Source organism: Falco cherrug, chromosome Z (assembly GCF_023634085.1).
Source record: "Falco cherrug isolate bFalChe1 chromosome Z, bFalChe1.pri, whole genome shotgun sequence".
Classification (NCBI taxonomy): Eukaryota; Metazoa; Chordata; class Aves; order Falconiformes; family Falconidae; genus Falco; species Falco cherrug.
This window is the reverse complement of record NC_073720.1, coordinates 68295582-68319235: the sequence shown is the minus strand read 5'-3', so window position 1 is coordinate 68319235 and position 23654 is coordinate 68295582. Positions and strand designations below refer to the sequence as shown.

At 43.2% G+C, this 23654-nt stretch overlaps 3 protein-coding genes across 13 annotated transcripts in view; 2 read left to right on the top strand and 1 right to left on the bottom strand.

The window, feature by feature from the left end:
- Positions 1-9446, bottom strand: part of BDP1 (B double prime 1, subunit of RNA polymerase III transcription initiation factor IIIB) — a 55133-nt gene extending 45687 nt beyond the window's left edge. For 4 of the 5 annotated variants that reach the window (XM_055698955.1, XM_055698958.1, XM_055698956.1 and 1 more), the window contains exons 1-6: positions 9198-9446; positions 4088-4640; positions 3352-3458; positions 1646-1705; positions 1139-1279; positions 116-249 (exon numbers count right to left, since the gene is read on the bottom strand). In XM_055698955.1, coding sequence (XP_055554930.1) covers positions 116-249; positions 1139-1279; positions 1646-1705; positions 3352-3458; positions 4088-4640; positions 9198-9385 — 1183 coding nt within the window. In that variant the 5' untranslated portion in view covers positions 9386-9446. The remainder of the gene's footprint in view (positions 1-115; positions 250-1138; positions 1280-1645; positions 1706-3351; positions 3459-4087; positions 4641-9197) is intronic. The other variant, XM_055698957.1, reaches the window with a different exon arrangement.
- A 1559-nt stretch (positions 9447-11005) lies between these two features.
- SERF1B (small EDRK-rich factor 1B) lies at positions 11006-16721 on the top strand. The gene is made up of 3 exons (XM_055698974.1): positions 11006-11147; positions 15897-16005; positions 16543-16721. Exons 1-3 carry the CDS (start codon positions 11141-11143, stop codon positions 16613-16615), a joined length of 189 nt encoding a protein of 62 aa, XP_055554949.1. The 5' UTR covers positions 11006-11140; the 3' UTR covers positions 16616-16721.
- A 985-nt stretch (positions 16722-17706) lies between these two features.
- LOC102048176 (survival motor neuron protein) lies at positions 17707-22930 on the top strand. Of its 7 annotated transcripts, none has more exons than XM_055698968.1 (9): positions 17707-17857; positions 17946-18017; positions 18103-18228; positions 18526-18726; positions 19120-19263; positions 20323-20394; positions 20929-21039; positions 21896-21981; positions 22693-22930. In XM_055698968.1, the coding sequence occupies exons 1-8, from the start codon at positions 17819-17821 to the stop codon at positions 21950-21952; spliced, it is 822 nt and encodes a 273-aa protein (XP_055554943.1). In that variant the 5' UTR covers positions 17707-17818; the 3' UTR covers positions 21953-21981; positions 22693-22930. The 7 variants fall into 7 exon arrangements, with proteins under 7 accessions (XP_055554943.1, XP_055554944.1, XP_055554942.1 ...); XM_055698969.1 differs by having other exon boundaries at positions 18103-18255; positions 18526-18699; XM_055698967.1 differs by having other exon boundaries at positions 18103-18255; positions 22697-22930.
- Positions 22931-23654: the final 724 nt, after the last annotated feature.

Genomic DNA, 23654 nt, shown 5'->3' with positions numbered 1-23654 from the left:
ACATGTAACTAGATCCATCTACACCACTGGAAATAAAAATTGTTGACTACAAAGTACAGATGGAAAATTAGGATTTTTCTGTTGGCTCAAAACTTGAAACTCATAGTATACTCACCTTTATTTGACCATGGTTTGGAGTAAAAACTTTTCCTGAAGCTAGAATACGTAGTTGTAGAGCCACGCTCAAAGATGGGATCATTTTCTTCTACAACACATGGACCTTTTGTTCTTAGAACTTCTACAGTTAAACTGGAAAAGCAAACACACAAAGAGACTTACCTGAAAATATTGCTAAGACACATAGTAGTGTTTATAAGCCAGCTATTCAGATTTTTCCTCCCTCCCAAAAGCCAAGAGTTTGTACTGTGTAATCAGGTTTAATAATTACATTAACATGTATTTTATTGGGAGAATGCAGAAAGAAATCATTATGCTACTCTGCCTGTGCAAATAAATTTGCTTTTTGCTTTTTATAAGATATAGTACAGATAGACATAATTAAATATCTTTAAAAAGATAAGATTGTCTTTTTAACATTCAAGAAAATTACTTTGCAAAACCACAAGAGCCTGTCTGTATCCTTTTAGGATACTTCCAAATTGTTTTACCAGGACTGCTCTATCCTTACAGCTTGGCCTAAATCTCATGTTAATAACACACTTAGGGAACTCAGTAATTTGACAATCTAATTCCTTTACAAACACACATTCTAAGCAAAGTTACTGGAAAGAGTGACAGCTGAAAAACCAGCAACATGCAAGATCCAAAGCTGGAGCAAATCATATTGACAAATGAATTACAATAAGTAGACACATATAACTGTGAGAAACAAAGTAGTTAATTAAACAGAAGACATTTTGAAGTTTGACAGATATTCAGTATACATTCACTCTAACCAAAGATGACACTTTATCTTCTTCTCCAAAAACATTTCTCATAAAGTTTACCACTACTGAGATGCAGATAAATGCTGCATATATTTTGTCACATATCTGCACTGTTTCCCAAGTTAGGATAGCTAAACTCTTTAATACAAATACACTCACATTTGTCCCCACCCAAAGTACCTGTTCTCTATTCACAAACTAAGCAGCAATGTAGTATATATTGTCCATGAGTCAGGCATGGAATTTGTTACCTTTCTTCATCCAGAATAATGGAGCCATCTTCTGCTACTTTTACACGAGGAACTAGAAGTGGACCGTCCTGACTGTCCTCCCCATTCTCTGCTTCTTCCTCCTCCTCATCTTCATGATCAGGACTACTTTTCTCTTCCTGTCTACAATGTTAAGAGACCAAGCAAAAATACTACTTTTGTTAGTGTTTTGGGTTGCTGTTCTGTATGCCAGACTTTCAACAATTTAATGAACCAGCACTGCAACCCTCCAACAAGTTAGTCAGTACATAAACTCTGGAATCTGCTTTGCATTCTAAACTGACAAATCAAAAACCATAATACTGAAAGCAAAACGTCCTTTAACCACCCTCCCATCCCAGACTACACTTTGTTATAAATAAGGGCTCTGATATTGAAACTAAGTATCTAAAAAGAAATACACCTACACTGTTAGCATTACCACAGAAACATGGGTTTTTAACATCAGAAAACTTTTTAACTAGAAGTACTTCCATCACCAGGACTTACTCTTTCATTTGACCCAGTGCAGAATTTTTTTCTGTTCTCTTTTCTTCTGCCAGTGAAGACCTAAAATTTTATAAAAAGCTAGAGATGAATGCTTGCATAGATACATTTCTGCTTCATTCCACAAGACCTGCTTTTAGTGGATAATGGACAAAGAAACACAGAGCTGGTTTTCCATTTTCTGTACCACACCTAGACTTGAGTCTACCTGAACAAACATCACTGCTTAATGAGTTTTGCTTTTCTTGTTGTATAAGCAAGGACAAAAAAAATATTTAAGCAGTAATCCAGTGTGAGGGTACAGGGAACGTGAGAGTATCTGTTCATTACCTGCTTAAGGGCTATTTTTTGTAAAAGAAAAAATAACAAGGAAAAGGATAAATAAAACATGCAAGCACACAAACATTAACAACCAGGCAGTAACAGACAGTAACAGAAAACTCATCCACTGCTGAGAGGAAGAATCTTAGACTTGGATAGCTGTACTTATGTTTATGTGGTTGTGTCATGGTTTAACCCCAGCTGGTAATTAAGCACCATGCAGCCACTCGCTCACCCCCCCTCACCCAGAGGAGTGGGGAGGAGAATCAGAAAGGAATGTAAAACATAAGAACAGTTTAATAATTGAAATAAAAACAATAACAATATTAATAATAATAATGGTTATAATCCAAAGGAGGGGGAAGGGAGAGGAATGAAATCCAAAGGTTTCAAAGAAGAGAGAAAAGACAACTAGTGACACACAATAAAACTTCTCACCACCTGCTGGCTGATGCCCCACCACTCCCTAAGCAACGATCCACCCACCCCAGCCAAGTGCCCCCAGTTTATATACCAGGCATGACAACCCATGGTATGGAATACCGCTTTCGCTACTTTAGGTCAGCTGACCCAGCTGTGTTTTCTCCCAATTTCTTGTGCCCCTCTAGCCCTCTCACTAGCAAAGCCTGAGGAACTATAGAGTCCTTGACCTAGTACAAACATCTCCCAGCAATAACTAAAAATCAGTGTGCTATCAACATTGTTTTCACACCAAATCCAAAACACAGCACTGCACCAGCTACTAAGAAGAAAATCAAGTCCATCTCAGCTGAAACCAGAGCAGATTGGTTTTGGTAATTGCAGGAAAAAGGCCCTGCTCTATCTGTGGTAGTCTGTGCAGCCAGTTACCTTAGTGCTCCCTGTGTATGTGCACCTCTGGGATGCTCACTCGGCCTCCCTACTGGTGAAACCTGTAAAGGCAAAGGTAGCAGCTACATCCATCCAGCTGGAGTGTAGAGACCTCATGGGTCTTGGAGTGCATTTTGCCCTTCAGCACCTCAGAAGGAGAAATGCTTAGCTTCCTGTAGTCCACTAGATTTGGCAGGCAGTCAAAACATCCCCAGCAGCCCTAACAAAAAATTTCACAGCCGCTAGTAAAAAAAGAAAAAAAATTTCTATTATTCTGCATTTGTACAGATATAAATCAACACTGGGAATGGGTTCAAATTTTTATGTTTCAACAAGTACACTAATCTCCGTTCTTGTTCCTGTGTGAAGATTGAGTAGATGTGAAAATGTCTAGAAGCTTTTGTTACTATTGCAACAATACTGCACCTGTGCTAATAATCCAGATTTAAAAACTCTTTTTTTTTTCCCCCACAATTATTAAATTGGTAGAAAAAGAAAAATCATTTAAACTAAGAAAAGAGAAAAAGAGACAAACTTACTTCATAGGATTGTTTTCTGGCAGATAGTATATCAAGTCTCTCATGGTCATTTTAGAACGATCTGGTGGAGAACGTCCTTCAAATATCGGAGGTCTGTGTTTCAACTGCTTCCATATAAAAAGAAAAATATATCCATAAATTCACCCTGAAAGTACTTTATATTTCACAAATTAGTATTTTTATTTGTTTATATAGTACCCCCTCGGGGGAATTTTGTTGTTTCCATCTACCTTCCCCAACAACTGAAATAAGTTTATATTGAAAGTGTCCCTTTGTTAGAAAGGATGTCACAGACCCTGAAGTGACTTAACCTCTCAGAGAAATTCAATACTTGGCACAAGTAAAAGTGAGAAGTTATTCAAAACTACAGAACTCTGTCAACAACCAAGCTGAAAAGATATGAGAAACCCCAAATCACAGGCTTCTTTCTACACACTTTCCCATTACCAACTGTGATCTTTTTTTAATTGGAATGTTGACTATAATATAATAGCAAGTCTCATGTCAAAAAGGCTTCTAGGTCTATACATATGAAAAGATAAACAATTTCTTGTGAAATCTGTATTATGAAGGAACACAGCACTACTACTGCTTGTAAACAGAGTTATATCACAGACTATCAGCAGTAAGCAAATTATGATCATCAGAAAACACTACTGCAAAGAGATACTGTATGTTAAGTGAATCACACATCTTTGCCCTTCACAGATCAGCACTGCTCAACACAGAGGCCTACCATCCGCTCCTTCTTCAGCTCTTCTTTAAGCATTTCTCTTAACTTCTGAGCTTTGAGGATCCTTTCACGGTCAGAACACATTTGTTTCTCTTTTACAGGAGCAGGTTTCGTAGGTGGCTTTTCCTCCTGTGTTCTCGACCTTTCCTGTGTTGGTCTCTCCTTGAGTGGGGAGGGTATGTTCTTCTGCAAGGTATCATCATTTTTTTGAGCAGCTACACCTATAGTTTGCTCTTTGTTCACCATTTTTTTTAGCGGGGAAAACTGTGGCACTTGTGGCACGGGTGTTTTCTTTTCAGGCAGCATGAGAGACTTTGAAGAGCTTTCAACACTACTCTTTTCTGATGGAGAGGAATCCTTCTGAAGTGGAGCACTGCCATCAGGAGTCTGTGATGCTCGTCTTTGTGGTTTTGATGTAGAACGCTGAGCAGACGAAGGTCCAGCTCTGGGTTTGACAAGATTGGGCATGGTGCAGATCCGTTTTCTTCTCTGTGTAGGCATCTCTGCAGGTTTACTAGCCTCTCCAGCATCAATTGAACTATCAGCCTTGTCATCGCTGGAAAATTTAAAAGAATATCCTGTAGTACTTTACAGTGACATATTTGTAACTCTTACTTTCAAGACAAGTTTATGCACCAATCAGAATAAATGCAGTGCTACAGAAAAAGATAGGTATATACAAGAAGCCACGCTAGAGTCAACCTGTAGTTGGTACTTCCTCATAAACTAATCACCTGCAAGAACTGGTATACTAATTTCTAATATTAATTACTATTAATTAAGGTTACTGGTTACAAACTAGTTGACCAACAGTGCTAAACCCACATCTTCCTTTCCTTCCCCTCCTCCGAGCTTATTTGGCAAAGCTCTCTACTTTCAGCTGAGAATCCCAAATATACAATGTAGTAAATAAAAAAATAACCCATATAACATAGGCGGCAAAAGCAGTTCCATAAAGCTATATGCCACAAGTTGTCTGATGATTCTTATTCCAATAAATCTGAACATTCCTCTTCCACATTTGCAAGTAGATGATACGTGAACTGTGAATTCCAAAAAAATTCAGCAAACTGGCTGCTGTTGTTCTGCTGCTCACACTGAACACATCAAAAGGAGCCACTTAAAGGCAACAATTTTTAGTTTCCCTGGAAAGCTTTCTTGTCTAAGTATTTTTTCCATCCCTTACACAGAAATAATTTTTAAAGTGCAAGCAAAATTGCCAACCTTTATAATCTTCCCAAATTTGCAGACTCCAGTGTTTGGCTCTTTGGCTATGGCTCACAGTAAGACTGCAGCAGAATTATAACTGAGTCATAAAGAGTTTTTTTCATTTTACATTGGAACTTTGCCTTGTTTCTGTGCATAAGGACAACCACACCCACAGTTCACTTTGTCATCTTCAAAGAGTCAGAAGCAAATTACTTTAAAGTAATGGAAGGAAAGCATTAACATACAGTGAAACTTTTGCAAATCCTCTTCAGCTACTATCTGTGACTCAGGCAAATGCCACATATGATGTTTTTTTATTTAGTAGCCTCTGTTAAATGGCTGAATCAATTTGCCCCACACTGTGAGTTCATATACATTTTCAGTACACAGAACATCCCTCAGTAAGGAGTTCAGCAGCCTGACTACATGGTGCCTGTCTGTGTGTTTTGAATGAGATCCTTCCAAGTTCCTTTCAACAATATCTGGAGTCCATACAGCAAGAGACAGTGGAAAGTAACTTTTTGTTCATCTTCTCCATACCACCTGTGTTTTGTGAAGTTTTTAATCAGTGTTACATCAGATTTCTGAAGAGTTAAATACAATTCAGCAGAAACTGTATGTAAAAAAGTATTATCTTAGGCTCAGAGAATTTTCACTTCCCTCATAACCAACAAAATCCATTCAGCATTTAGAAAACAAATCAAAGGAAACTAACTGACACTACAGATACAGGTTTGAGCAGCTATGAAGGAATGCCTTAGGTTGGAAGTATAAATATGCAATATATTTTCACATTTGCCTTTACTTTTCTTGCAGACCATACAACAAACACAAAGGGCTGTATGTCACCAATTACTGCACTCAGAAAATCAAATACAGTGTCATTCCTCAAACTCACTTTTCCTGAATCTTCCGAGACACCCAGACAGCCAATCTTTAAAATGCACTATCTAGAGAGAAAGCTCCCCAGGAAGCTAATACTGCCTATTCTGCAATAAATCTCTTAAAAGTGCATCATTTTCCAAACTCCTCCAAAGAAGCTCTTTCCTAGCTACATCCCATACATTTCACTGCATTGGAAAACTGAAGAGGTTTGTACGCTACATTCAATGTGAACAGCTTCCACCACAGTCTTAAACTTCCTACAAATGCTCCACTTTTTCTTTAAAACAGTGGGATGTGAATTTGTATACTTGGGTATTTTCCACATTTATTGAGGAAAATATTTTATGAGCCTGTTACTTCCATAGCAAAGGTTTATTACTCAAGCTACATGAATAGACCCCTTAGAATACTCTCCCTTTCAGAACAGCATTGTTATCTAGTTTTGAAATGTGCAGTTAGATTACACTGAAGAACCCATTAAATTACAAACACGAAGTCTTTAATAAATCTGCTGTAACAGCAACAGTACCACATAATTAAAAAAAATAGCAATTATACCTTAATTTAAGAAAAAATACTGGAGTGCTGTGTCCTGCCCTTGGGTCACACCAGCCCCACGCAGCGCTACAGGCTGGGGCAGAGCGGCTGGAAAGGGCCTGGTGGGAAAGGGCCTGGGGGTGCTGGGTGACGGCCGGCTGGGCAGGAGCCAGCAGTGTGCCCAGGGGGCCCAGGCGGCCAGCAGCACCCTGGCTGGTGTCCCCAGCAGTGTGGCCAGCAGGACCAGGGCAGTGACCGTCCCCCTGCACTGGGCACTGCTGAGGCCGCCCCTCGAACCCTGTGTTCAGGTCTGGGCCCCTCTCTGCAAGAGGGACGTAGAGGGGCTGCAGCGTGTCCAGAGACGGGCAGCGGGGCTGGGGAAGGGGCTGGGGCACAGGTCTTGTGGGGAGCCGCTGAGGGGGCTGCGGGTGTTTAGTCTGGAGGCTCAGGGGGGACCTTGCTGCTCTCTACAGCTGCCTGACAGGAGGCTGTGGGCAGGTGGGGGTTGGTCTCTTCTCCCAGATAACAAGCGACAGGAGAAGAGCAAACAGCTTTCAAGTTGCACCAGGAGAGGTTTAGATTGGAGATTAGGAAAACTTCCTTCACTGAAAGTGTGGTGAAGCACTGGAACAGGCTGCCCAGGGAGGTGGTGCAATAACCATCCCTGGAGGTGTTTAAAAGAACATGTAGATGCGGTACTTAGGGACATGGATTAGTGATGGACTTGGCACTGCTGGGTTAATGGTTGGACTTGATGAACCCAAAGTTTTTTTCCAACCTAAGTGATTCTATAATAACAAAAGATTCAGTAACCTGATCTCTGTAACACATAAATTTTATAAATAAAATCTGAAAGGAAAACTTCCTAATAGTATAACACAAAACAAATTTAAGTATAAAAGATGCATATTACAAGTTGAATAAAAGGCAGCATGGGTTTACTAAAAGCAAGCTGTGCCAACTAGTCTGATAGCTAAATTTCTAGTCACAGGAAACATAAAACTGTAAGATTATTTTGTATTATGCCATAAAGGACAAATTTCAACTGAAACAACAGAGGTACTGATGCTAGATGCAAAACCAACTAGTTCTAAGAAGTGAGCAGGTTGTTCTGAAGAGCAATTATCAGACTGGGAAAGTGTCCTGAAGAACTGGGCTGTACTGCTTTTGGCAGGTACAGTTAATTTTCTTCACAGTGGGTCACACACTGCTATGTTTCAGATTTCCAACCAAAACGGTGCTGATAGCACACCTGTATTTCAGCTACCACTAAGCAGTGTTTACACAGTGTCAAGGCCTTTTCTCACCCCACCCCATCAGTGAGGCTGAAGGTGCACAAGAAGTTGGGAGGGGGCATAGCCAGGGCAGCCAACCCCAATTGACCAAAGGGATACTGCAGACTAGCTGGTGTCATGCTTTGCATAAAAGCTGAAGGAAGAAGGACAAAAGGAGGACATATGGAGCGATAGTGTTTGTTCCCAAGTAACCACTACATGCAGGAAGCCCTGCTTTCCTGGAGATGGATGAACACTGGCCTGCTGATGGGAAGCAGTGAATGAATTCCCAGTTTTGCTCTGCTTGTGGATGCGGCTTTTGCTTTACCTATTAAACTGTCTTTATCTCAACTAATGAGTGTTTCGCACTTTTACCCTTTGATTCTCTGCCCATCTGACCTAGGGACTGGGGGGGGGGTGGGGGGAAGAAGCAAGCAAGCAAGCAGCTGTGTGGAGCTTAATAGCCAGCTGGGGCTAACTTGCAATAGGGAGGTCCTGAAGGACTAGTCCTAGAACCAACCTCACAATACATTTCCATTGCAGCAAAAACCTGTTCAACAATCAAAAAGGAAAAAGCCAGAAAGTTCTCTCTTGCTAACGTGTAAGGAAGTGAATACAAAACAAGAAGTTCTATAAAAATGCAAAACTAAAGTCATTCAGTTATGTATAGTGCAAAGAATTTTTGCTGAACACAGCAAAGTGGAGAAGCTTCCTGGTGCTGCAGTGCCAGAAAAAACGAGTGTCACACTCGGCCCCTGCTTTGCAGTCTTAACTTACATATTACTTCAAACACCTGCAGTGCAACTGCAGCAAAGAAATGCAGGGTTTGTTCAGGCTGAAATTGTGTCAAGCACCCACAGGCCGCGGCCCGAGTACCGCATACACAACTCTCAGCAGGCACGGAGCAGTGCAGCATCTCTTACTTCAGGAGGTCTTCAGGACAACTTCAGACTAAAGCACGGACAACGAGGAGGTGACAGACCGTGACAACAAGCGTTACTGGACAGCTAGTCACTGCTACCTTTCCAAGAGGCTTCCGAAGGGCAGCGCGAGCGGGTCCCCCCACCTCCCCAGACCCGTCCCACTCCCGGGGATCCAGGGCCGGGCGGCGGCTGCGGCCCAGGCAGGACCCCGCGGGGGGAGCCCCGCGGCACGGCCCTCCCCGCTGCCCACACACCGGGCTCCCGCGGGGCCTGGCGGGGACTCACCTCCCAGCCCGCTGCGAGGCCGGCGGGGGCTCGGTCGCCGGGGGCTCGGTCGCCGCTCCCGCCGCCGCCTCTGCTCCGGCAGCCGCCGGGGAGCTCGAGCTTTGAGGCTCCGGGTCCGCCGCGCCGCCGGCGCCCCTGCCCGCGGGTCGCACGTTGGGCCGCACATGGAGGCGGGCTCGGCGGAACATAGCGCCGGCGGCGCGCGGCCCGGTGCAGGCCGCGATCGCGGTCGCCTCACGGCATGTCACTGGCCGGCGCGGCCGGCGCGGCCGGCAACGTCATCAGACTGCGGCGGGAGGGGCGGGAGGGGGCAGCGCCCGCGGCGGGGGTGCGGCGCGGCGGCGTGACGGGAGCGCCGGCGGGACCGCCCGCGGGGGGCGCGGGTCGGGCGGCAGGGCCGGCCGCGTAGTGCTTCCGCGGCTCCGAAGGCGTGGGCGGCCGTAACTCGGGCAAACCGAGGACAGCTTCCCAGGCGCTGGTTCTGCCCGCGACGATCGATTTGAAACGCAGAAGGGAGATTCCTGCGGCTGGGAACAAGTGCTTTCCTTCGGGAAGGCTTGGGCGGTGTTTAGGGGGGAAAAAAAAAGCATTCTCTAAATGGAAGAATACACCGCTGCTCTCAGCGAGCAAAGCTAGAAAAGACGAGTAACGCCCAAGGAAAACAGCAGAGTGTTTGGGTTCGGTTTTTTGTTTAATCTTTTGTTGTCTCACAAACCGCTCGGTTCAAAATTGAAAATTCCAGCGTGGTACAATTGTTTCGTTAGCCCTACCGGTGAGCGAGAGCCGATCCACACACAGAACCGGGACACCATCGTGTATCGCACGTCTGCGCAGAGCTGGGTGCTCTGCTAGCACAAAGCTAGCGACCTTCTAAACGCACGGTAAAACATAGTACACGCTTTGAACGTTGGTGTACAATGACGTTTAGTCACACTTAATTCTCACTGTCTCTTCCGAGCCTCGGCTCCACTTAAAGGAACAGCATTCTCCTTTCGTATTCTGTGGCTAGGGGCTCTGTTAGCAGGGGGCTTCCTGTGCGCCACGGTGGACTTTTTAGTATGCGAATTGGATAGTTCACTCGTAATTACAGTAATTTTCTGTTTGGTCTCATTAACCCTTTGGTTCTCCTCATCTTGTGCCCCAGCTAGCTGTATTTATGGTGTCTGTTTCTTCTCCCAAGGCCTTGATTCGTTAACTGTTTATAACATTCTTTCTCCGTTTTTTAAAATTCTTTGCTTTTTCATTGTAGATACCTACGTGTTTTGTCTAAATCTCAGCAGACCGTTTCGGTTAACCACGTGTGACCTGATCTAATACCGAGCCGCATGACTATGCTTTGGTGGTTGTAAATGACAAGGAGCTGTAGTGATTCCTTTTTCCACTTGATCGCTGGCCGAAAGCCGCGCGCTGTGTCACGGGAACTACTACTCGCGCGGATGCGGCCGCCTTTGCAATCTCTCGCCCCGACCACAGCTCAGTGGGATTGTCGCACTGCCGCCGTTGCTCGTTCCGACAGCGAGCGTGCCAGGCCCGCCCGCCGCGGGGTTCCTAGCTCTCGCCGCTTCACGGGAGCTTGATTCTCCGAAAACTGCCCGTGGGGAGCGGCCGCCCGCCACCGGCAGCGCGCCTCCCGCGGCCACACGAGACAGCCCGGCACCGGCACCGGCGCCTCCGCAGCCCCGACACCCGCCTCGCGGGGCGGGCGGAAGGAGAGGAACGGCCGCGCCCTCCACAGGTGCGCGGCAGCAACGCCCCGCCCGCTGATTGGCCCAGGCCGCCGGGCGGTGTACCGCCTCCCGCGCGCCGCAATGACGTCAGGGGCCGGCGAGGCTTTATAGGGGGCGGCGGCGGGTAGCGGCAGCTGGGAAGATTTGGCAGGCGGTGGGGAGCGGTGCCCGGTGGGCGGCGGCAGTAACGGTGCTGCGCGGCCCTAGCGTCTCGCGATGACCCGTGAGTGCCAGCGGGCCTCAAGGGGACTGCTTTGGGGCCCTGTCCGGGGAGCGGTGTGGGCGGTGGGCCTTGGACCGCTCCACCGGCCCGGCGGCGGCCCGGCTGCCTCCTGGCCGGCAGGGATGCGAGGCCTGGGTGCGACGCCGAGGGCAGCGCGGTGGTCGGTCTGGGGCCGCTGTCGGGTCTTGGGCCTTGTGGACTTGGCGTCCCCTGTGGCAAAACTCGGCGGCAGGTGGGTGGGCCGCTGAGGCTTCTGACATCTCACCGCCCGCCTAGGCTGGCGGTAAAAACATCCGCACCTCGTCCCCTGGCGTAGCTGTGTTGGGGGGGGTGGATGATGGTGGGGGTGTGGAGAGGAGGAAGGAAGATGGTCATATGCTAGAAGATCAGTAACGCTCAGTTTCAGTCCTAGCTACCGTCTGGTCACAAAGTGGCTTTTGTATCACTGCCAAAGACTGAATTCTATGTTCCTTAAATGGTGGTTGTTGGAGCTGTCGTTGAAAGGGGAACAGAACTTGCTAATCGTCACTGTATGCAAAAGTAACATTGGTATATCTACTCTAAAATGGTGGAGAACTGTGAACCACATCTAGAATATTCGGACCTAACTGGTGGGGTTGCTGTTTTGGCTTCTGCATATTCTTGGCCATACAGAACCTGCCTCTGATTGAGGAGGTGTTTTTTACATTCACACTTAAAAATATATAGCTTTGAAGCCACTATACTGCTGGAAGTGCAGGTGAATATTTGCATTGTTAAAGTATTTGTGCACAGGTCAGACTTTGAATGTGAAGAAGAGGAAGGTTTAGGGCTTAGGTATTTTTTTCTCCTGCTCGGCGTGAAGATAAAATACATATAGCTAGCTTAAGGTTAAAAAGAATCAGTGTCCCACACTTGAGCATAGCATTTCACCTTACAACAACCAAGTTTAATGCCGTATCTTAAGTACTAGAGATGTGGAAGTTCTGGTGTGCTACCATGCAGTCTCGCCCTAGCTTTAATACATGTTATCAGAGTTTCAGTGCTTTGTTGTCAGTCAGACCTAGACTAGACCCTGTGATTTAAAATGGATATATAGCAAAATAGAATAAGAATGGATTACTTAGTATCAACTACTTACTGTGCTTCTGAGTTCATAAATTTATGGTACTTGTTGCATTGCCAGATTTCAGGGTAGCTGAAAACTGAGTAAATTTGTGAAGATGGTGATGGCTGGATGAATTGGATGGGGTTTTTTGTCACTCGTCTTCCATTATTGCTTTGTTCTAGCATTAAATGGCTCTGTTTAATTTTGCTTTCCATTTTTGGGACATGGTGGCAGGCACTTTTCTTCTTCTCTTAAGTTTTGATATGATTACATCCTTTGCTGCTCAGAAAGAACTCTAGGGATGATGACCTCAGTAGGCAATCCCTACAGCCGTTCTATTTGACTTCCTTACAGTAGAGATGATTACTGCTTGTTTCAGTGCTATTCAGAGGTCTTTTGCTTATCTTTCTTTTCAAGAACAGCTAGATCTTGGAGGTGGAAGAGCAGGGACATTTGAACTAAAGCACATGTCTTGCAGAGTCAGGCAAGAATGGGGAGGGATGCTCAGGCATAGGTATCTGCAGGAAGGGTGCACTTGCCTTTATGTGGCAGTTCATGCTTGAGTTTCACATTACAGGAAGCTGAACTGTCTTTTGTCAGGACTGGACCACCCTTCCTGGAAGATGTAGGTTGAAGTGACAGAATATAGGAGGCAACACCATCTCACTTGGAGCTAGGGATACTCATTCAGCATCCCAGTTGAGGTACTGGGGCCAAACAGTCCTTGAAAGCGTTGACTTGGAAATAGAGATAGTACAAGGGTTTTTTTTTTTCCAAATAGTTGTTTGGCTCTGTATGCCTTGTGTGCATACTGTATTGCTCTACTTTTCTGTGTGCTCTTCTTTCCTGTGCAGGAGTGGCAGCCAAGCTTTTCAGTAATGCCATTTAGTTCGGTTCTTAAGATTACAATCTTACTGTGTATGGAATAACTCTGCAGACACCCTGCATGATGTTTGCTTGGAAAGTGCATAAGGCTAAGGGCAGAGGGTAAATGCTCTATGAATTCTGACTATAGCAGTGTGGTTTGACTTCCATACTTTATTTCTTTAAGCACAAGAGCTCTTTCATTGCTGCTAGCTTGTTCACATGACCTTGATGCCTCCTGAGCACCACAAGTCCCAAGAACCATTTATAGCCTGGAATGTATCATCTGCTCATGACTCATCAGGTTGTAATCACCAGTACTGCTAGAGATAGATAGCTGGTATAATTCAGTTTCTGAACAAACAGTGGCTCTTCTGTATGGAAGCTGGGGACAGGATCTCACTGAACGCTAAGGAGAAGGAGTTCTCTTTAGTTTTTTCAAAAGGTAGTACTTGACATCCTGTCACAGATGAAATATATCTTCCAAGGCAGGAGTAGCCCTTAGGAAGCAGCAGTCATAATTTGCTGTTTTCATTTGGGCTTCTGGCACCTCTTGCCAGACAGTACACATGCTGGTGTGAAGAATGCACAGAACCCTGGCTTCTCTAGGGTTGCTTTTGTCTACTTGTTGATATGGCAAGTACCTTTATCAGAGAAACAGGGTGAGTACAAAGCTGTGGATCCTGTCAACAGGTTGCTGTTTAAAATTGACCTAGTCTGAAACTGTTTCCATATACTTGAAAGTACGGGCACCTGAAGATTGGAGAGATCTCTGTCTTCAAGATTGAAAGATGACATAGGGAGTCTTTAGACTTGAGAGAATCTGAAAAGAGGTACTACAGAAATTATGGGGAGATGGATCTTTCATTTTTGAGCATAGAAAAATGTGATCATGTTTGTTCAACAGCACAAGTGATTACACCTAGCATATTGGGAACATGTGGAGTCCAAAAGAAGCAGGGCAAGAAGAAATACCAAGCAAGTGAACCAGCTCTGGCAGGTTACAGCAGGTTAGAACTGCCATAAAGAGATGGATATTAAGGAAAGATTGCCAGCGAATGCAAAAGAGTTTGTAACTGTGATGGCTGTGGCCATTACCTGGAAGACCCTGAGTGTTTAGATGCAGAGTAGCTTCTGCTCTGAGCAGCAGTTGTGTTGTGCTGGATTTGATGTCATGCCCTTAGGAATGTTGTCTGATCAAAAGTATTGCATACCTAACTTGCCAGCAGTTCAGGGGGTTTGTATTCCAGGGGAAAGCTGGTTGTACCCTGAAGACGTGTCCTCTATACTGGCAACAGTAATGTGGTTTTGTGTCTTTGTATGTCTAGTTGAGAGTGAGGCTAAGCACTTGCTAAGGCCATGCTTAAGAGCTGCCCTTGATTTCAAATGATAAATATCTTGTCACCTCTTTAATAGTATTTGAGCATAACTAATTGAATGGACTTGACAAGCAAAGTAGATAGAAAAAATGTAACTGTGCCCTTGCTGCCAAGTTAAGGGAGCTCCTACACAGAGAAATACCTAAAATGAGGAAGGTTGAAAAATGCAGATGTTGGTTAACAATGAAATCTAAAAAGCATGCATGGGGAAGAAAGCTGTGAACAGAAAATCTGTAACAGTGCATAGAAGGAACCTTCCTGAATGTTTGTTTGCTAATTCCTTCAAAAGCATGAAAATATTCTTGCATGTGAACAGCATTAGGGTTGTCCACCCTGCAGAGGGACACATGCATGCACCTGACTTGGGAAGGGGGTAGGCTGTTTTATTCTGAGCAAGGTGTTTTGATGAAGAACTGGAGTTTTGGTTGTGCTATAAGGTAAGATTGTCAGCTCCCCCACCTCTTTTGCAAGGGGTTCTGTGGCATAGGGTGGCTAAACAAAATCTTGGGCTGAAGCTCCATAGCTGCTGTAACTCTATACTGCATGCATGTGAGCTGCCTTGGAGCAAAATTATTTAAACTTGCATACATCTGCTTGTGTACTATGTGGTCTTCTCTGCTTTCTTGATTCCCAGATTAAGGCAACTCTAGCATTTGATAGTGCTGGCTGGGCTTCTGGGGCACAAGTGCCCAGTAATACATTGTGAACCCTGTGTTAAGTAGTTTTGAGGACTTCATACAGTAAAAAGTAAAGCCGAAGTTCTCATATGTGTTAGGTATCCTGGTCATCTTCTAAGTAGCATCTGCAGAAATGTATTTTTTCTACAAATAGATGCGAAGCCCCTAATTGCTACTACTAAGTATGAGCAAGACTTCAGAAGTTTGTGGTGCTTGACCATGGGATGTGATGGAATCTGTTAGTGACTTTGTGTGACAGCATTACAGACTGAAAGCAGGTAGATATTTCTAGAGAAAACTTGGCAGCCATTTGCTTTTTGATTTCTTAAGAGGGCTTTGGGAAGAGTGTGAGAAAGTTTCTGAACTCTTTCAGGCTGCCCTTACTTTAATGCTGTTCTTTCAGTCTAAAATTAATTTGTAAGCTATATTGGGATGCTAGAATATGTTTGAGATAGAGGATCGCTCCTCTTCGGATGAGTTACTGTTGTGATTTTGCCTGGGCTATTGATGGAATGGATTTTGGTCATCTCTTGGACATGACCTGTAGCAACATAAATGTCAGAACTAAAAGCTTTCATACTTCCCATTGTGCACTGGAGGGGGAGACTGTGAAGGAAGATACTGCCATGCCACTCTCCAGATTGAGCCAAACTTACCACGTTTATAATACACTTCTACACAGGCAAACTGGGTTTAAAAAAAAAAGTGGTAGCACCTGTATTAACTGTATAATATCTTACAGGTGGAAACCAGCGTGAACTTGCCCGCCAAAAGAACCTGAAAAAGACTCAGGAGATCCACAAAGGGAAAAGGAAAGAAGATAGCTTGTCTGCTTCTCAGAGAAAACAGAGGTAAGACCTAGTAAAGTTGACTGAAATGGCTGGGCAAAATAGGAGGGGGAAATGGGTCAGAAAGAATCCACTGTCATAGCTGAAACAGCATTTAAGTACTTTGCTTTGATTGACAGTCCATTCACATGCCAGAGCATAAACTATGGATGTATGTTTTACTATATCTGCTGTTAAAGAGACATACTTTTCATAAGACCCATAAAGCTTTTATTTCTTTTGAGCAGCTTTTTGTTTGGAACAAACAGGAAATGATTGTGTAGTACTTTCTTGAAGATGTTTGATCTATTGTGTCCTAAAACTAAAATAATTATGTAAGGTCTACTAATGAAGTAACTTGTTTACCTCAAGGGGTACTGTACTGAAAAAAAAGGGTAATAGAAACAGTGTATGCTCATGGCTAACTTAAAAAGTTGTATATGAATCTTTTCCCCTTGAAATGGGGGTTGGTAAAGGGCAAAAACAAGCAGGAGGAGACCCTACTTAGAAAAACAGTGAGCCGGTGTCTGAAATCCTACTTTTTTTTTCTTTTCTTTACAGAGACTCTGAAATTATGCAGCAAAAACAAAAAGCAGCTAATGAAAGGAAGTCTATGCAGACAGGAGCAAAATGAGCTGTCTGTATGGCAAAAATAAGAATGCACCAATGAAGCAGAAGGGCCTAGAAGATAATTTGTAGAAGTGTCTGGCTATTAAATGATTAAATGTCTGTATTGCAGAGCTCTTCAGCTAGCATTAGTTTTTTCTGTTTAGTATTTTCTGGTTAATGTAGGCTTAATTGTCTGGTGTGCTATTTCAAAACTGACTACACTGTTCTGCATGTATATGAAAAGTACAAGTGACAGCTCTACTGCAGCTTTTGCTGCATTTGTTGGTTTTAACTTAGTGGTTCCAGTAACAATGAATTTCTGAATCTACAGTTAGACCAGTTCTTGTCTTTTTTTGTCATATGATTTTCTTGTCTTAATTATTGAAGTACAGCTTCATTGAGAATGGAACATACTTGTAAAATGTGCTTAATCTTACAGAGGTCTAAACTGTAGATCTTATGTTAAATTATTTTTATAATAAAATGTTGCATGAAATACTGCCTAATGTGAAATGGTTATGCTTGATCATCAGTTGATTTCCAACAAGTTACCAAGAGCACAAATGGAGAAATGCAGTGCAATACAAGTATAAATAAAACTTTAAATGCCTATTACAAGCAATGGAAGTGGTAAGTCAGCACTATAGAAAGATGCCTGTCAAAGCTGCAGACTTCATTGGTGCATGTCACTGGTGGTGAATCTGCTGCTGATACTAACTTCAGAGAAGCTGCAGGCTTGAAGTTAATGAGTTGCAGGTGTTGAAATTGCATTGTCCCTAAAATGCGTAAACTAGCCTCAAGAATAAGAACTTTGGGTGAGAAAACACAGGGGTCACTTACAGGCATGGCTCAGTGTGCATGCAGTGACTGAGGCAGAGCTGCTTCTCCGGAGGAGAGCACCTGGGGTCTTTGCTTGAGCTGGACTGGAGCACAGTCGATGTTAACAGGCCCCCGGGGAACCTGAAGGAGAGCGCGGCTGGCTGGGCAACCTAACACCTGCACTTGGCCATGAGCTGAGCAAGTGTTTTTGCTGGCGCTCGGCCGGCGCGCTGCCAGGCCCGCGCGGCAACGCTTCGGTCGAACACGGCGATCCACCCGGCCGAGGGATGTCTGCCGCGGCCGAGGGCGTGCGGGAGGGTCCCTGACGCCGCGGGGCGGTGGCGCGGCGCGCCGGAAGTGACGATTCGGCGCGTGCGCAGATGGCGTGAGCGCGGGGCAGCGGCCGGCCATGGCGGGGCAGGTGGTGTACCGGCGTGGGACCGGGCAGGTGGGCGCCGGCCGGGGCCGGGGCGGGGGCAGGGACAGCGGCAGCGGGGCTTTGGGAGCGGCGGTAAAGCGGTCTGTGGCCTCTGCAGAGCGACGACTCGGATGTGTGGGACGACACGGCCCTCATCAAGGCGTACGACAAGGCGGTGGCCTCCTTCAGGGTAAGGGGCGGCCCGCGCGAGGCTGGGGCCTGGGCTGGCGCCGCTGGGTTGCCTTTCATTGCTTCCCTCCTCTCTCTTCCCGAAGAACGCTTTAAAGAATGGTGAGTGTTCGGAGCCTTCGGACAAGCAGGAGCAGCGCCTGAGGATGAAAAGAAAAAACAATAAAAAGAACAGGAATAGGAAGAAGAGCAACGCAGTGCCTTGGAAACAGGTCACCTCACCTGTAGACGCTAGCAATGTTTGTATTGCGTGTTGTACTTCTCTGTGGTACTCAAAAGCAGCTTTTTAATCACCTTGAGAGTAACGTTCTGGGGTGGTGGTGGTAATCTTATTAACCTTATTTATAGTTTACATTTAGCGATTTTGCTAAATACAACAGAAAAACTTCTGGGGGTGGTGGTGCAGGGGAAGTAGTCGCTCTTGTGGTTGGGGAAAAAATGCCGTTTAGAAAAAGGCATCTTTCTCTCTGATCACTGGTGTCACTATTTACTTACCTCTTCTGTTGCAGTGGAAAGTTGGTGACAGCTGCAATGCTGTTTGGTCTGAGGATGGTAATGTGTACCTAGCAACTATTGCCTCCATCAATCAGAAGAGAGGCACATGTGTTGTTACTTACACGGGATACGGAAATCAGGAGGAGCAGAACCTGTCTGATCTACTTCCTCCAGCCAGTGATGAAACAGTAAATGGGATGGGGAATTTTGGGGAGGTGAGGGACACTTTTTCGTTTGTCTGAAAAGGAAAGTGGGAGAATCAACTTTTCCAGTATTTCTGGTACCACTGTGTTGTTCAGAGTGAGAATCGATACCCGATTCCATTGTGAAAGGACACAATCTGATGAAGGGAATGAAAGAGTCCCCTTACTTCTGGAACTCTGAATGGAAAAAAGGGAGGGGACAACAAGAAATTCACGAGTGAGAGATAACATAGCTAAAATGGTGAGCAGTTAAGATTATGAGGTTATAAGATCTTTCCTCAGTAGAAGTGGGTTATCTAGAGAGAGGGAAGGATGTGGGTGGGGTTTTCCAGGCTTTTTCAGACTAAAATTGCTTGCTGTAAACCCTTGTTTAGGGCGTCCCATAAAAATGCCTGTGTCTTCTAGAATGAAAATGAAACACCATATTCAACAGATGAAAGTGAAAAATCTTCTCAGTTACCTCGAATCAAAAACAACTGCACAAAAGCAAGATTCTCCCCTCAAAATTTTCATTTTCTCTCACCACCATCAACCCCAGGCCTGGGAAGGGTAAGCTCAGCCTTATCTGAAATAATTCATATACTGTTGTTAGGCCTGATGTTATTATAAATTCTGAGACAATAGGATGATACTTAATCATTGTCTAGAAAGCAAATAACAGCATTTTGAGAGTGAACATACAAATACACATGTTGGAAGTTGTTGGTATGTCATTTTAGAATAATCTGGTCACAGGTTACTATGTGTAGCCCTTTTGCAGTGCTAGCTAGTGAGGAAAGCCTTTTCTGTAGCCAACACTTAACTTTGCAATTGCCTTGTAACTTAAAAGAAGAGTGGTGGTCTCTGGACTGTGATAGTGCTGTTAATGATAGCACTGTTGATGTTTTAAGATTTTCTAGCTTTTTTATTTTCTAGCACTTTTTCTAGCTAAGATATATTTCACTGCCCAGGACATTGAAGGCAACAAAAGTGATGTCCAGATGTCATGGAAGCTCTCAGCTGTAGCTTCTCTGTGGAATTATGAGGGCTGGGGTATTGATACACTCTTCTGTTTTCCTGGTTTGTAGGCATCTAAATGATAGTGCGGTTGAATGCACCATTATGTTTTCTAAATCTTACTGTTTGTGCAATATTTCTTTATAAGGTTTTCTTTTGTCTTTTTTTCTCTCTTATCAAAAGATTTGTATCTTTTTAAAGACACGTAAAGATCTAAAGACATTTGCAAGCATAATGGAATTTAGTCGGCATGTGCCCCCAGCCACACAGGAGCAGAGCAATTACCCGTTTGCCTTTGGGAAATATTAGATACATTTCTTCATGTGAGAGTACAACCACTGACTTCTGTTTAGGAAAAACTTTTTTAAATGCTTGTATTAGCTGGAACCCTGTTTCAGCACTGTTTACCTCAGTGACACACTTAATGTAACTTTTATTTTTCTGGCCGTGAAATGCTCCACAGAAATAGCTACTGTGTGTTATTGCAGTCTCATTAAATTTGCTGGGTTGTATTGTCCTTAGTTTAAGGTATGTGAATTGCTTCAAATCTCTTAAAATCCTAATGCCTGAAATTTCTTTTTAATTTGCACTATTCAATTTTTTTCAATGTAGCCTGGATCAAAATTCAAGGCACTTCCATCATTGTTATCTTGCTGGCCCCCACCCTTACCAGTAGGACCACCAGTAAGTAACAGGAGAATGAGGAAGAAAGTGTCAGAGATGAGTATTGGTGATCTCAATTTTTCTGAATAAATGTGCTCACTGCTTGTGTTTTTAGAACTCATTTCTGTGTTAAAGTCTGTGTTTTCCGGGTATTTGATAATACATTCAGTTACAAATACTAAAATAATCTAATGCACAAGGTCAGGTCTGCACTCATTTTTGTGACAGTGAAGCTGTTGGTAAGAATACCAAGAGAAAAATTAATTTCAAGAAACCTCACCTTACATTTAAATAACAGCATTCCACTGATGCAGATCAGTATTTTCCCCTAATAAAAGTTTTTTGTGTACAGTCAAGCTACTGGAATTCTGTTTCTCCCAAGCTTTGGAAATTAGATTTTTTTCAGAAAATGCCATCTTATTTGACACCTTTTCAGAGAATGCATTGAAGATATGTTCCTATTTTTCAGTTTTACATTTTGATCTTTTAGAATTGGTTGCTATCTAATCTGGGGTATACCCTGTTGAAAGAGACATTTCCTTTGTCGTTTCTTAGTTGATTCCTCCTCCACCACCTATGACACCAGACTCTTCTGAGGATGATGAAGCATTGGGGAGCATGTTGATAGCCTGGTACATGAGTGGTTATCACACTGGGTATTATCTGGTATGTGCAACTGTTTTCTTGAAGTGTCTTTTTAAGTTTTGCTTTTGTGTTGTTGGTGCTGTTTTCTGCAAGACGTTAGACAGGGAGGGCTGCTTTTTAGATCTTTTGTTCTAATTTATGATAGTGAAATTTAAGGGTATTTTGTATAAGTGTTCTTGTCCTTAAGTAGGAGTCACATGAGCCAGCACATGTGTATAGTCAATGTTTAGTTTTTTGTTCCACTGGAGAGGTCCCATGAGGTGCTTTTATAGCCAGTGCTTTATAGTTATTCTGAAACAACCAGTTTTGTCTTTGTAGACAGGTGGAATAAATCTGATTATGTTTATTATTCAGTAGTCTTTTATGTATTCGAGTATGAGTGCTAGTGTCAGTTTAGGATCAGATTTGGCATTTTTGCAGAGACCATTCATTAGTAACTGTTCCAGGTGATTGTGGAGGTCCAGCAGGAGTTATCAGCGTAGTTGTGAAAAATCTGTGATGTGGAGTATTGATTTGAAGAAAGAAAATTACAAGAGGAATTAAACTCTTTACATCAGGGAGGTTTTTGCCATAGGGTGTTTTCAAAAGACTAGTTTTGGATTTTTTTATTTCAGATTATATATGATTGTGGATTGCTTTAATTTGCTTCTAATTGAACAGGAAGCTTATATTTGAAATTATTCTGTAGAGCCACAGATTATAAAGAAGACGTGTAGTTGGCTTTGTCCTTTTTAAACTGCTTATTCTGATTTCCCCAAAGAGCTATTAAAAGCTATTCTTGATTTGTAAAAGACTAAAAAAAAGGTTTTTGTTCTGCAATTAAACTTTTTATTTCCATGGTAGTAAAAACAAGATTTTACTAAATTCTGTCCTGTAGGGTTTAAAACAAAGTCGAATGGAAGCAGCACTGGAGAGACAAACACATGCAAAATAATTGAATATCCATCATTGCTTTGAGGGATTGTGAGTATCATAATTTTGTATTAAATGAAGATACAGCGTTGCTTGACAAATTTGAAACTACAATTCATTGTACAAGCTCTCAACAAGTTCTGAATTCTGTGCAAAACCTGTGAGCTTCAGGACTTCCACCCGCTCTAACGGCTGTCTACAAACACCACTTCTGCCAGTATTAATCCTTTCTTTGCTTAGCAGCCATGGAATAGTTTTTCTTGGCTAGAAGGAAGGAGAGTATTTTATTGCTGTGGTGAAAGGTTTAGATACAGCATTTCTCTACATCAGGATTAACAGCGCAGCTTACTTGAATTATTAGAGAGTTAACCTTATTTGTTTATGGGCTAGTTTGAAAAGAAAAGATTAAGTGAAATGCAGTTTTTTCATATGTGTACACATCTTCAGAAGCAACTGCATCTTTATACGGATGGGATAGCAGGATGCGCACCTAAACTTTGTTTTCGGGACAAGATGAACATTTCAGTTTTATGTCGTGGAGCAATTCTGTTTTCATTACTTCAGTGCCTGTAATTTTATTTTAAATCCTTTGTTTACAATTCTCCAGTGTATTTTTCAGTTCCTTACAGAACTAAACTACGTTCTTTTGGGGACTTCTTTTTCTGATTTTCTGTGACATGTAATTTCTGTGCAGCTGAGTAAATTCTTGTTTGTTTAAAAACAAAAAGCTCTTGTATACTAATATTTGCTTCTTTTTTAAAGCCAGGTACAAATCTTTCCCACTGAGAGGTGTATATCACACACTGATGGTAGATGGTGAAGATCATTATGAAGACAATGAATTCTGACATTTTCTTAAACATTGACTTGTCCTTGATAACAAAAACCCAACTTGAGACTAGTAACTATATGTGTATTGAAATGAGCTATTTCTTGAAGACCTCTAGTCAAATGTATTTAGAAAGCAATGCAGCAATAAAATATTTTTCAATTCCCTGCAGCAATTCTAAGTCTTCTTACCTCATGATAGATTTAAGTCTTTAACCCCACATGGTAGATTTAATTTATCTCTCATTTTATCACCTCTTGTATTCCCTCTGACTTTTTGTCCGAATGACACCACCAGAACAAGCAATTACAATGTACTCTTTTTAATAGAGCTATGGCAGCAATGCATGTTACAGTGGTCACTGGTGGCGATGGCCTGGGAAACAGTACGGCATCGTATTAAGAGATATGTTGTGGGTCTGATTAGAATCCTGAATATGACAGCTGGATTCAGAAAGGCTCATTTTTTGTTTATGGTAATAAAGATTTACTTTCCAAACTTGGAATTTTAGGGTTGTGGTTTATTTTGGGGCGGTTCTTATTTTTAGCTTCTGTAGATACCTGTCTGTTGGATGAATGGCTGAAAAAGGTTTGCTGTGGGCTTATTTCTGAGTACCATTACTAAAATCAGAAAAAACCAGGCTGGAAAGGTAATGCCAAGTGTGGTCTTAGATTTCAGCTCTTACAGTCTTAACTCTTGTAGAGCAGAGGCTGCAGCTACAAAACTAAACAGTAATTTAGTCCATGCCAGTCGTTTGCTTTTCAGGGAAACGAGCTAAATACAGGCCTCAACTTGGCTGCACTCACTTTCTTTTCCTACTGTGGTCAAGTGTCAGAAACTCACTTTTCTCACAAATAATTGAGCAAAAAGACAAAGAGATAATCTTAACTTCCCT